The sequence below is a fragment of the Fusarium falciforme genome, chromosome 12, assembly GCF_026873545.1.
Source record: "Fusarium falciforme chromosome 12, complete sequence".
In the NCBI taxonomy this organism is placed as follows: domain Eukaryota; kingdom Fungi; phylum Ascomycota; class Sordariomycetes; order Hypocreales; family Nectriaceae; genus Fusarium; species Fusarium falciforme.
The window spans coordinates 639,259-652,058 of NC_070555.1; the positions used below are offsets into that span (position 1 = coordinate 639,259).

A 12,800-nucleotide genomic window follows, 5' to 3' on the forward strand; every position below is an offset into this window, starting at 1 on the left:
GCATTACACTTTTAGTTCTTGCGAACTCTCTACGTCATACTCAATCTCTGTCCTGATGACATACTTGGCTCCCTTCCTCACGCCTGTGCCCTCGTGTAGCAAGGCGCTGGTGTCGCCGTGTGGGAAGATGGCAGCACCACCCATCACTGGTCGAATGGGGTACGCGTTGAGAGTCCCTTCGTGCGCTGCGGGGATAAAGTATGTCGTCTCTCCACCTTCGAACTCCTCATTGAGGTAGATGAGGAAGGTGAGCAAGGAGCTCTGCTTGTTCTCTGCGGGCGAGTTGTCGTAGATGTATGTATCATCCTTGGCAATTCCGGAAGGCGGCCAAGCTCCGTCAATGTGACATCGGTACTCGGCGCCGGGGACGTATCGATATACACGGAACCGTCGGTTGATGCCCCTTGCTAATCGACCGTTGAGCGAGGCGGGGACAAATGGGGAGATGCGCGACCACAAGGTATCGTGGAAAGTCTCATCAACAACCCAGTAGAAGTTGTGAGCCAGGATGCTGATGTCCCCATCTTCACGGAGTGGTGCGTCAGCGAGGAATTTGACGTGCTCGCCAGCTCTGATGATGGCTTTGCACTCTTCGGGGTATAGAACATTGGTGGCGACACGGAGGCCGGGCACAACGGGGTGGTCTTGGCAATCGGTGGGTGGTTTCGTCGTTGAAAGAGGAACAGCTTCGGGTGTGGAGGCGTAGAGGATGGCGTCGTGGTGGTTGGGAGGTTTGCGTTCGGGGCCGGGAGTTGTCTCGATGATGCGTAGGGATTTAGCTAGAGAAGGTGGCGCTGAAGCGACAAGTGATCCATCAAGGACAGATGCGTAGACTTGTTCTGATGTCGTTGAAGGGCGACGATCCCAAATGGTCTGTAGAGCAATAGGAGAGGATAGCTGTACTGAAGCCTTGGGGTTGGTGTCAACTGGGCCGCAGACTCGCAAGACAGCGTCAAGCACACGAATGAGCTCTTCTTCTCTTTCAGTGCGCTTGACAGAATTTCCCTCCTCTGGCAGCGTCGACAGCCCACTGATGACATCGAGCTCCCTCACCCAGCGACAAAAGGCACCAATCTTTGGCTTCTCGCCGCGAATCCTCATCTCAGCGAGTAGGATCCGAGCCTCGGTATATCTTCGATCGGCGAGAGCGCCCGTGATTTGCGCCGTGAGGTTTGCGCCGGCTGTAACGAGATCAGAGGTGACATTTTCAACGTCCAGCGTGCAGCCTACCCGCATTATTCACACCCGTCGTGCATGCTTGACGGAAGTCATAGACAGCACCGCGAAGGTCCTTGCAGAATTTCGATTTGATCAACCCGGGATACTGAGCCAGCGAGTTCAGGGTATCGATGGTGATTTCGAGTTCTTCGGTTGAGACGACGGTGTGGAGGTTCTTGGGTTCGAATTGCGCGCCATCGGGAGGAGGAGTGAGGACGGGGGCGGTCTTGGGGTGCTTGTTGGGATGCTCGGCTTGAGCGTTTTGCTGCTTTCTCTTCTTTGACTTGGACTTTGCCATGGCTGATGGCTTGATTGATTGCGATTGATAAAGAGCTTGGTGGGGAGCGAGGGCAGAATTGATCCCACAAGCGTGGGGTTAGTCGCTTCTGCCAAATCGCGAGAGCGGTGTGAGGCGGCAGAATAGCACCATTGCCACCCAAGCCTGGGAGGATCATCAATTCCCAGCAAGAAGGGGAGAATCATTTGATCAAACCCTTCAGGCATGAACAATAAAGTTTTCCGTGCTCATGGAGACTTTCCAGCTCTTTTCGAGCCGAATTGTTGCGTAGAAACTAGCGTCGTAACCTGTCGACTACCATCTCCACCCTCAGGTCTAGGGTTGCTCCCCTCACGACGACAACCATCTCCAGTCCCATGCTGCACGCTCCATGTTATGGCTTCTTGAAGCCAAGCAAACTATATTGATACTGTTTATCAATTATGCGACTCAATTGAGCCGTGTATACCTCGCTCAAACCGAGCTACGAGGCGTTTTCCGAGGATTGCCTGCACGAAGACGCGTTTCGTCCTTAAACCAAAGCTGGGGCTCGCTAATTCTTCAACCTTGCCCATTAACCGATCAGTATAACCATTCGAAAAAGGGATCGAGCGCTAATGTGAGCGAATTTGATCAAATTATTTGAATAGCCGCGGAGTACCCTTGCTCAAGACGACGATAATCATGAAAGGTTAGTGACAAGATGCCCTGCATATTGCTTGACGCGCTGACGAGTCATAGGCTGCTCTATGTGTTCAAAACGGCGTATCCGCTGTGATAATAGCCGGCCAACTTGCACAAAATGCCTTCAAAAGGGCCTCGACTGCCCCGGATATGAGCCTAAACTCCGGTGGGTCGGAGGCCCAGCTGTCCGGGGTCGCTTGAAGGGATTTCAGCCTCAAGGCTCATCCGCAGACATACAGCCAAGCATCGATACATCTTTTCACTCGTTCCTCGGATACCCGTTACAAGAACTGGTTGATTACTACGACAAGCAACTATGCAAGATCATGGTGTGGGTGGACTCGGCCGACAACATCTATCGAAGATACGTTCTCCCTCTGGCGCAGACGAATCTGACAGTCCGCCTCTCTGTGGCTGCTGTCTCTGCTCAACATGCCGCAGCTTCTCGCGGAGCCTGTCTCATGTCTGAGGATGCCCGAAATCAAGCTATTTCCATGATATCGAGGCACATCACCGATGTGACGAATCATCTCGCTAACGGGCATGAGATTGACAAGCAGCTGAGTTTAGATGACGCAGAATGGATGTTAGCCTGCATGCTTGTCCTCTCGTGTTACGAGATGGCACACTCTGGCGCATTAGCAGCCGAGATTCATCGCTCGGCGGCGAGATCACTCGTTAACACGCTTCCAACAGCTCAGTGCCGAAAATCGATGTTGTTCATGTCGTTGAGGAACATGCTTTCTACATACGAGGTGTTTGCATCTACAACTTGCTTTGACTTGGAAAGCGTCCAGGATGCCATCCTCCCGATATCTGAGGCGGGCACGGTTCTTCTAGACGAAAGCATTCTTTTTGCCGAGTATCTTGGGCTGCTGCACCAAGCTACTGTACTAGCACGCCAACCTCACAGAATCCAGGCTCCAGGCCGTGACTGGAGGACTGATTTTGAGATGGCCCGGGGAACAACCTTGATGATTGGAGGCAGGCTTTCCATCACGGCCCAACAGCGCCGAGATCTGATCCGTCTTGTGGATATCCATCACAACGCTGCCCTCCTCTATGTTTCTAGATGTCTCGGCTATGGGACTACATACGAAACCATGTCGGCCTTCTCAGACCTGAAGAGGCAACTTCTGGCGTTTGAAGATATCGCCGACTGGACCCATAATCTCGCCTGGCCAGTATTTATCGCCGGTGTGGAATGCCACGGAGACGAGCAAGATCAAAAGATCGTATCTGACCTGTACGAGACCATCGTGCAGGTGACGAGACTCAAGTCATACCGCGAGGTACTTTGCTTTTTGCAAGACTTTTGGTCAGGAAGCGAGCCCGACTGGCAAGTGTTGGCGAGAGAGTGGGAACTGCTCGGCAAACGTGTTTTGGCATACTGAATCTCCACCGAGATGCTGTTGTTTCGAGATATCTACGTAACAACTGGCAGGGCCCCTCTTGTTAGCCGTCTTACAGACATGGGTACGGATGAATCTTCTCTGATTCAATGCCCATTCGGGTCAGGCTCGAACATCTCTCTACTGAAATACCATATTGGTGTTAGCTTGCCGCGTGGAGACGATGCAAGTTTCTCGATTTCGATACTAAAGAAGGAAAAGCGCGTCTTTGACCATTTTGGTAATCAAGACGAGAAACACACCCAGTCTTCACAGTTCTGAGGTCATGAGGACTATAAAAACGTCGAGAATTCCGACAATATGGCCAATTATTTACTATCAATCATCTTAGACTTATCACTTGCCCCCTATTATAGCTATGACCGTCCCAACACCCCCAATTGTCCGCTTCGACGCAACTGATCCGTCAACCACCATCGACAAGCTCGTCGAGGTGATCAAGCGTGATGGAGGCGTCATCGTCGAAAAGTTGATTACCCCCGAGCTTGCGGCTCAGATCAGCAAGGATCTCAAGCCTGCCTTTGATACCGACATCAAGGACAAATATGGCTTCTTCCCCGAGACAACTCAACGAGCAACAGGCCTGCTTGGCTTGTCTGAGGCCTGTGTTGAACTCGCTTGCAGCAAAATCTACAATGAAGTTGCTCAGGCTGTGTTGCCGTCCACTTACTCTTTCTGGAGGGGTGACCACAAGAAGACGGTCAGCGGCAAGCCTATCATTTCTTCCACTGCTGGGTTCCGTGTCAACCCTGGTGGAACCCAGCAGGTTCTCCATCGAGACGACAAGTATTTGTTCCGATCCTTTTATTGAGTTCAGGCGCTAAACCTTCCTAGCGATTATTACCGTCACAACACGGATGAACCTCTGATGATTGGCTGCGTCACAGCCTTGACCAAGACAACAAAGGAAAACGGCGCCACGATCTGCATCCCCGGATCGCACCTCTGGGGCCCTGATCGGAGGCCATTGGACGAAGAGGCGGTTCCTGCTGAGCTGGAGATTGGAGATGCCCTTATCTTCTTGGGCAACCTGTATCACGCCGGTGGCGCCAACACAACCAAGTACGTTACGAATTCTCCTAAATCGTATAAGATGATTAACGGGTTTTAGGAACGAGTACCGGGAAACCGTTGGCATATTTCTCTGCAAGCCATATCTCCGCCCGGCAGAGAACCAGTTCCTCATGGTTCCATTGGAGAAAGTCAGGAAGATGAAGCCACAGGCACAGCGCTTGCTGGGATACGGCCTCTTGGAGCCGGGAGTTGGCTTTATGAACTATCAGGATCCCATGAGAGTATTGTTTGGCGTTGAGGATGAAGAGACGGTCAACATGTGACGGGATGACCTTGATTGTATTATCAATGTTGAATGGAAATTATGTCTTTCTTCTTTCTGTCAAACTAGAACTATCCTTCAACCCTCAGTTCACCAGGACCAGACACCAAGTAATTGCTCGGGCTGTATATCGACCACCCGACACTTTTTGTGAGGAACCCAGACAGACCAAGTGTCTCAAGTCCACCTCGTGCTGTAACCATCTTAATGATGCCTATACCATGGGCGAAGAAGGCATCCATATCTCCTTCAAAGTGCTGTAGTCTGGGATTAGACAAGCCTTCAACAACAGGGACAAGGGCACGTACAGATTCGGACGCCATCAGCAAAGCCAGCGCAATGGTCGTATCACTAGCCACTGCCTGAGAGGCAATTGCATCTTTTGCCATCTCCAAGCACGTGAGACGATATTGGAGTTTCTTCACCGCGTACCTCTTCGAGTTGCTGTTGTTCGTTGTGGCGGCATAATTGCGGCATGCTACGTGGAATATTGCAGCCATCAAGCTTGGTTGGCCCATGGCCCATGGAACCCAGACGTTTCTCATCGACGCTTGGAAGACCTTTTCGTCTTCTTTGTGATAACATGCCTTGTAGCCGTATTCAATGACATAATTAAGGTCTGATGGGTAAGCTTGAGTCTTGGAGGTGTTCGAAGCACGGCTAAACTCACAGAAGTCAAACAGGTAGTGCTCGTCTTCTGACATTGATCTGGCGAATGTTTGGTATGCATCCTTGCGAGCACCTCCAACCAGCTGAATCGGGCTCGGAGAACGACTTCTGGTTCTTCTCTGTAATGCCGTCGTTTGTGGCCTTGGAGCAAGTCTGCGATGCCTGGTTCTGAGACCGATAGCGAATTGTGACGTTTCTTCTTGATTACCATTCAAAGAAACATATTCATCCTCCACCTCTTTTTCATTTTGAACCTCGTCTGATATTGTATCCTCTTCAAAAGCGATTTTTTGCGTCGAACGCTGGCGCTGCTCCGTTTCGCGTTGAAGGGCACGTGAATGCTTGGCTGCATGAGATCTGATGAGTCTGATGTTGCTTGTGTCGCCAAGCCCATTGCCTGGGATGGTGTTGATGAATTGAATCATGCTGGTATGCGGCTGTTCTTGTCTGCTTGGGACATGGCCCTTGGGTCGTCTGCCGCGGCCTCGCTTCTGTAACACGACTGTTTGCCCACTCATCAACGGCCCGGCCCGCTCGGCTTGCATCTTCGTGGATAGATAGTGTCAAGAAACACGTGTTAGGTGAATGAAAGAGGGCTTAGACACCGGATTTGCAGACAGTTGATTAAATAGGGAGAAGGGAGAGATTTGAAATGAGGTCGTTGAAGTAATATGAAGCTAAAGTAGATCTGAGTCAGCTCACGATCCGAGCCAATGAGTGGCGCGATGAGAGTCACAGGAGGTAACGAGGTAAGCCCAAGGGCTAAGAAACACGCAAGAGCGTTTTATCAAGGTACTGGAATGTCTAGTGCTCTGTACTTGGTATAGAAGTTTTTAGTTGTAACTACTATTTACTACCATTCAATCAGAACAGCTCTTCTATCACTTCTTTAGCTTGAGGTCGATGATGCCCTGTACCGTCTCCTTCACACACGTCTCTAAGCTGATCCAGTCGCGCCCTGCCCATTTCTTGACCAAACCAAGGGCAATGTCATTATCGACCTTGTAGTTCAAGCTAGGATTCTCGGGTTGGAAGTTGTCAACAAACTTATGGTCCGGGTAGGCTTTGCGCAGGATGTCAAGACAGTTGTCCCAGTTGAACGATCCCGCGAGTACTTGGATCCGCTGGCCTTTGACGTCTGGGTCTAGGGCAGCGGCGACGTGAAGGACTGCAACGTCGGTGACGTGCGAGTAGTACACTATTTCCCGGAAACGATACTAGTTAGCGATTTCTCTTTCTCAATTAGAGGGGCAACTTTGGAAAACTTACGTGCAGGTGTCTGCAAGGCTGCGGTGTTGCCCAAGTACAGCTGCTCAAAAAGCTGCGGCGGCACAGAACGAAGATGCTTGTCGACTCTGATGTCTCCCAGAATCACACAAGGACTGACTGAGTTGACAACCCAGGGAAGTTTCTCATCCTTGACAAACTTCCACACTGCCTTCTCAGCCTCAACCTTGGAGGCGCAATAGACGGGAATAATCCGGTCAGCTTCATAAGGCGGAGGAGCCCAGGCAGCTTTAAGTGCAAGCTCATTCCAGGTGTCGAGATTGGTGATTGTGTCAGAAATGCCCGGGGCCGGGAATGTGGCAGCCCAAAAGGTAGATGTAAAGATGAAACGGTTGACTGATGGCTCGCGGGCTGCAGAGCGACAGACCGTAAGTGCAGCCTCGACGGTTGCAGGGATGGCGATGTTGGGGTCCGCCACCAAGTCGCTGATGATGGCGACGTGAATCACAGCTGACACGCCTTTGACGACATGGTCAAACGCGTTGGGGACACTGGTATCGGCAACAACGAGCTCGAGGTCGCCTCGCTTGGCATGTGGCGCAACGAATTCATCGTCCAGAAGCCATTGCGAAGATTCTAGGTTGCGGACAGTTCCACGGACCTTGAATCCACGCTTCAGGAGCTCTATCACGATGTGACTACCGGTGTGGCCGTTGGCAGCGGTTACGAGAACCCATGAGCCTTGGGGGATGGCGGTGACGTTGTTGGTCATGATGAAATGTTTTCGAGGGAGGAGGAGATGTGGAATGAGGTGTTTACTGTTAATGAGTAGTCTGAGTTTGAAAGGGTCTATAGCTGTCTCTTTATACTTGGACCCACGATAGCATTTCTTCACGGTGACGCACGAGAATGAGAGATGCTGTAAGCCATTTGGCCGTGACGATCAACCCCTAACCAATGAGAATGCGGCTTCAAAAGACGAGCAACTTCCCATTTTGGATAGCGGATTGTGCCTCTCCTTTGATTCCGTTACCAACCACAACAGCCTTGATGCTCATCAGGTGGCGATCATACTTTCTCGTCTCACATGAGCCTAGCCAATCATTGGACGTTTTTAAATTTGAGCAAATACCAAGTTGGGAATAGTGCTGACGGAGCTGAGCCGACTAGGGTGGTGCTGAGATGTGAGGCTGCTTTTATGGAACTCCGCGAAAGGTGGGAGTCAGATCTGCGCAAGGATCTATTGGTATGGAAGGAGAGAGATGGGAACATACTATACTCTTACGGTCAAAATAATACCACCTCTCTTAACATTGTAGTAAAGGGACCGATGTGTGATGGGAAGTAGACATTTCCTCGGTCTTGAAGATGTAGGCAGATTGCTATTCCAGATACCGTGCTACTAGAATTAGACGAGTAATAGGGGACAAGTGAAGATTAATAAAGAAATAATGTATTTCAAGATACGATATAGCTAAATTATGCGTGACCTATGATGCATCTTAGCTTTATAGGAGGGTATCTCGTAGCTATTTGGTTGATGGGCTTTCTTGACGTGAGACTTGTGTGGAGACGCGCTCAGGAAAGAGAATTTATCAACAGCTTACAGAAGACAATCCAGATAGTGCCCTACTGGAAATACGCGGGGCCTTGTCTATATGTCCGGTAAGGCGCGAGCAAAAGGTGTTGTGCGCGGAACGCGCGGGGTTAACAGGAGAGAGCCTAGGCAATCAAGTAGTGGGAATTGAAGTACCGCGGGAGGCGCGCACTATAAATGTAGGCGAGACTGAAGTACCAAGAGTTTATTTAACTAGAAATAACGCGGGAATACATAAATGTGGCTTCCTCTCGGACATTGGATGTGGGTGGCCTCGAGTCCCCTTGATGCCTCATTCTCACACAGCATCTGCGATAACTTTCCGATACCAACTCCTGAAGCCAGAGCATTAGAATCAAGGCACCAAGAATTAGTTCTCAATCGTGGACTATGAGGGCACTAATCTCCCTGAAGCCCTATGCGCCCTCCCTGAATAGCACTGCGCGGCTACGATGGCCGATCACTTGTGTCACAACATTTCAGCCACGCCACCTCACCACATCGACCTCTGATAAGAAGCCAGATCTGATAGTGGTAGGCAGCGGTATAGCCGGGCTCTCAGCAGCCATAACAGCAGTTGAGAAGGGTGCATCAGTGCTCGTCATCGAGCGGTTCCATGGAGGCGGCACTTCAGCGCTCTCAGGAGGCGTCGTTTACGCCGGCGGCGGAACACGGCAGCAGAAAGAGGCCGGCTTCGAGGACACGCCGGAGAACATGTTGGCGTATTTGCGACAGGAGGTTGGAAGCGCCGTCGACGAAGCAACTTTGAGGCGGTTCTGCGATCAGAGTGTCGAGAACCTCGAGTGGCTAGAAAAGCATGGGGCGCGGTTCGAGGCCTCCATGTGCCCTTACAAGACGAGTTATCCGACCAACAAGCACTACCTGTACTATTCAGGCTCGGAGAAAGCATATCCGTTCAACGAAAAGGCAACGCCAATACCGCGGGGACATCGCATGGTTCACCCGGGCTTTTCTGGCAGTGGCCTCGCCCAAGCGCTGCTCGACTCTGCGAAACGGTTGGGTATCCGCCTCTTACCTGCTACCAAGGTTGAAGAGGTCTTATTGAACGGAAATGGCTCTGTCCGCGGGGTCAAGTGTCGAACGATAAGACATAATTCGAGGCTTCAGAAGCACAAGAAGCTGACCCAGAGGGCGCTTCAGTACCAGCTCACTGTTCCTCCACTGGCAGCCATGCTTCACAAGCGAGCGAATGCTATCTTTGAGAGGGAATCGCGGATCGAGTCTATCGAGGCACCCTCAGTGGTCCTTGCAGCTGGCGGTTTCACATTCAATCCTGAGATGCGGCAAATGTACTTGCCGGAGTTCTCAGGCGTTGCTCCTCTGGGCACGCCGGCTGATGACGGAGCCGGAATTAAGCTCGGTATAGTGGCCGGCGGCTCGGTATCTCACATGAATCGTATGTCAGCGTGGCGCTTCCTCTATCCGCCAACAGCTCTCCTCGAGGGCGTAGTCGTTTCGCAGGAGGGGCAACGAATCGGAGCCGAGGACGTCTATGGCGCTCTACTAACCAAGAAAATGATCCTCAACCATGAGTCCCGGGGCTTCCTTATCTTAGACTCTGCCCAGTGGGCCAAGGCCAGAAAGCAGATCCGGGAGCAGACGGCGTCCTTCGTGAGACTGCAACGACTACACTGGCTCTACTGGGGCTACAAGCGAGCCAACTCGGTTCAAGATCTGGCACGCAAGTTTAACATCTCTGAGAAAGGTTTGGCGAGAACCGTGGAAGAATATAACAGGGCCATCGAACGCGCAGAGAGGGACCCGATGAACAAAATGCCAGATATCCGCTCACCTCTGTTGACGCCGCCTTTCTACGGTATCGACATCTCAGCCACGCCGAATATGGGGGTTCAGATGGTTCTTGGTCTTACCCTTGGTGGATTGAGGGTTGATGGAGAGACGGGGCTTGTCTTGAATGATAAAGGTGGCAAGATTGGCGGTCTCTACGCAGCTGGACGAACAGCTGTTGGTGTCTGCTCGGATGGGTATATCAGCGGCTTGTCTCTCGCAGGTGGTGTCTTTTCGGGAAGAAGAGCTGGTCGTCATGCTATCGGAAGATCTTGAGCATGGGGAAGCATGACTAAAGGAATTCTCAGTTCTATATACAAAAAGTCTACACCAACACATATAGGCAGTCATATAACGGATCGACGAGAGGCCTTAGGTACCCAAGAAAGGAAATTTAGGGGCCCCTCGCTCGAGACCAATCACTTGGCCCAGAAATGACCATATCAAGCGTCGTCCTGTGCTCTAATGAGTTCAAGCCCTATCTTCCACAGCCGCTTCTCCCCATCCTCATCATATGCGTGAGGCGCGTAGACAAGCCTGATGATATCGGTCTCTGATCCTCTCAGCGGGCCGGCTTCGGATACCTCTGCAAGGTAACGGCCGCCTCTCTTCTCCCACTCCTTACCAACAGCCGCCCAAACTTTGGTTGCAGCACCTTGCGCTATGCTCTTCATATATAGGCCAATGGCAGGATTCTGCATCGTTCCCTCAGATCCTCCCATTTGAGCGCTGATCTTCTATGTCAAGACCGCTCCGGGATGCACCGAGGTTGCATGGAGGCCCTTGGAGCCGTAGCGCCTCTCAATCTCATTTGCCATCCAGAGGGTGGCCGTCTTGGAAGAGCCATAAGCTACATAAGGCTCATAGGGGGTGCGTTCAAAGTCTTAGTCATCGAGCAAAAAGGTGCTCATTGCGTGAACCATGGATGACGTAGTCACTACTCGTGATGAGAACTCAGGAGTTGCCGATGCCAGAAGGGTGTCGCGTAGTTCATGGAACAAGGCAAAGTGGGCGACATAGTTGACGCCAAAGTGTGTCTCATGGCCATCCCTTGTGGTTCCTTGGGGCGCAAGGGCAATGCCTGTAAATGTTTCTAAGTTAAATGTTGCATAGGTTTATATGGATGAGCGTACCAGCGTTGCAGATAAGGACATTGAGAGTCTTGGAGAGCTCCAAGAAGTTGGCCGCCGCCTTCTTGACACTTGCAATTGAGTCAAGAGACATGTCCAAGTAAACGACCTTCTTTGGCTTTCCATCTGCTAGGATTCTATTGGTAATCTCCTTTCCCCTGTCGGCCTGCCTACCTGTGATGTATACATCGGCGCCTGTGGCGTGGATCGCCCTAGCGATTTCGACACCAACGCCCGATGTGCAACCGGTGATTAAGAGGACTTTTTCAGTGAGTTTCCTATCGGGACCTTCATCTCGGATGATCTTGAGGGCCGTGGGACGAGCATCGTTAGGCCCGTTGGGGTTGAGGTGGTCGTTTGCATAGTGGGCTGCCATGGTGTGGGGTGCTTGAGAGTAGAAGAACGGAACGAACTAAAGAAATCGGATAACGGAGATCTCAATTCTGCCAGCATGAATTGTTCCCAGACCAGTCTGCGTATTTCAACACCTGGAGTTCCGCATGGCGGTCTGGCTGGTCCAAAGCCACCCGCGGAACGCGCGGGCTGGCGGAGTTAACGGACAGCATGACGAACTTCGTGCATCAAACTAAGATTGAGGTTTTCCGGGGTAGAAACATTATGTCCAAGGGGTTAGATGAGCGGTCATTTGGGCCCAGAAAAAGTGATTGATATGCTGTAAGCATCCAAACACTAAGGCTGGCGGTGCTGATGGACGTCAAGAGAGGCTGATCTGCCAATCATATAATTTCACATTTCGAAATGCACTTACTTCACCGCTAAAACCATATGAATCCATATTAACGCTAAAGAGCTTTTGGACGCATGTCTTCAGTGTTGAGGACAGGGCGTTCGCATACCACTACGTATTGCACATAGGAGGAGGTAATGGAAATAGGGACGTATTGCATGAGTTTCTAGTTGACCAAGTTGGGCAGGCAGGCCACCTTAGGCAAGAAAAAGGACGTACAAAACAGCCAATTACTACAGTGGTAGAGCAATGTTCTACAAGGTATAGTGGGTGGTCGTGGTTCCCCTTGTTCGAGCATACGGGAGTATTGGGTAGCAGAGCGGTACATCTTATTTTCAACGTAAGAATGCTAAAGCCCCGTGCTGTAAAAATGTAATTTGCACCGCTCAGGATCGTGAAATCTGGATTGCCCATGCTTGCCCTTTTCTTGAGGCCCCCCAAAAGAATGGCCCGGCTCGCTGCTGTGCGTCACTCGGTCTGCACGAAACCAGGTCGATGAAGGGGAATACAACACTGCTAACCTGCCGGGCGACTTGATGTGACCCAACAGCAGTCCAACGGACTCACCGAGGGTGGTATTGCTTTCTGTTAGACAACCAAACGTACCACCATCGCTTGAGCCTCATTTCCATGTACCCACACACCTCCATGCTACTTTCGTCACGGTTGCATACCACTTACTGTGTATATATG

General features: G+C 51.2%; 6 protein-coding genes across 6 annotated transcripts; 2 read left to right on the forward strand and 4 right to left on the reverse strand.

Moving 5' to 3' along the window:
* Positions 1-3: 3 nt before the first annotated feature.
* Positions 4-1,516, reverse strand: NCS54_01395700 (Fe2OG dioxygenase domain-containing protein; the record flags this gene model as incomplete). Its single annotated transcript, XM_053159123.1, has 2 exons — positions 4-1,181; positions 1,231-1,516. 2 exons carry the CDS (start codon positions 1,514-1,516, stop codon positions 4-6), a joined length of 1,464 nt encoding a protein of 487 aa, XP_053015098.1.
* A 663-nt stretch (positions 1,517-2,179) lies between these two features.
* Positions 2,180-4,928, forward strand: NCS54_01395800 (Zn(2)-C6 fungal-type domain-containing protein; the record flags this gene model as incomplete). The annotated part of the gene is made up of 5 exons (XM_053159124.1): positions 2,180-2,186; positions 2,237-3,471; positions 3,923-4,377; positions 4,426-4,653; positions 4,703-4,928. The coding sequence occupies 5 exons, from the start codon at positions 2,180-2,182 to the stop codon at positions 4,926-4,928; spliced, it is 2,151 nt and encodes a 716-aa protein (XP_053015099.1).
* A 70-nt stretch (positions 4,929-4,998) lies between these two features.
* Positions 4,999-5,631, reverse strand: NCS54_01395900 (Hypothetical protein; the record flags this gene model as incomplete). Its single annotated transcript, XM_053159125.1, has 3 exons — positions 4,999-5,184; positions 5,236-5,546; positions 5,598-5,631. The coding sequence occupies 3 exons, from the start codon at positions 5,629-5,631 to the stop codon at positions 4,999-5,001; spliced, it is 531 nt and encodes a 176-aa protein (XP_053015100.1).
* An 846-nt stretch (positions 5,632-6,477) lies between these two features.
* Positions 6,478-7,595, reverse strand: NCS54_01396000 (Epimerase domain-containing protein; the record flags this gene model as incomplete). The annotated part of the gene is made up of 2 exons (XM_053159126.1): positions 6,478-6,794; positions 6,866-7,595. 2 exons carry the CDS (start codon positions 7,593-7,595, stop codon positions 6,478-6,480), a joined length of 1,047 nt encoding a protein of 348 aa, XP_053015101.1.
* Positions 7,596-8,810: 1,215 nt separating this feature from the next.
* Positions 8,811-10,505, forward strand: NCS54_01396100 (FAD-binding-2 domain-containing protein; the record flags this gene model as incomplete). The annotated part of the gene is made up of 1 exon (XM_053159127.1): positions 8,811-10,505. The coding sequence occupies one exon, from the start codon at positions 8,811-8,813 to the stop codon at positions 10,503-10,505; it is 1,695 nt and encodes a 564-aa protein (XP_053015102.1).
* Positions 10,506-11,113: 608 nt separating this feature from the next.
* On the reverse strand, positions 11,114-11,941 carry NCS54_01396200 (Hypothetical protein; the record flags this gene model as incomplete). The annotated part of the gene is made up of 3 exons (XM_053159128.1): positions 11,114-11,310; positions 11,363-11,771; positions 11,933-11,941. 3 exons carry the CDS (start codon positions 11,939-11,941, stop codon positions 11,114-11,116), a joined length of 615 nt encoding a protein of 204 aa, XP_053015103.1.
* Between the last annotated feature and the right edge of the window lie 859 nt (positions 11,942-12,800).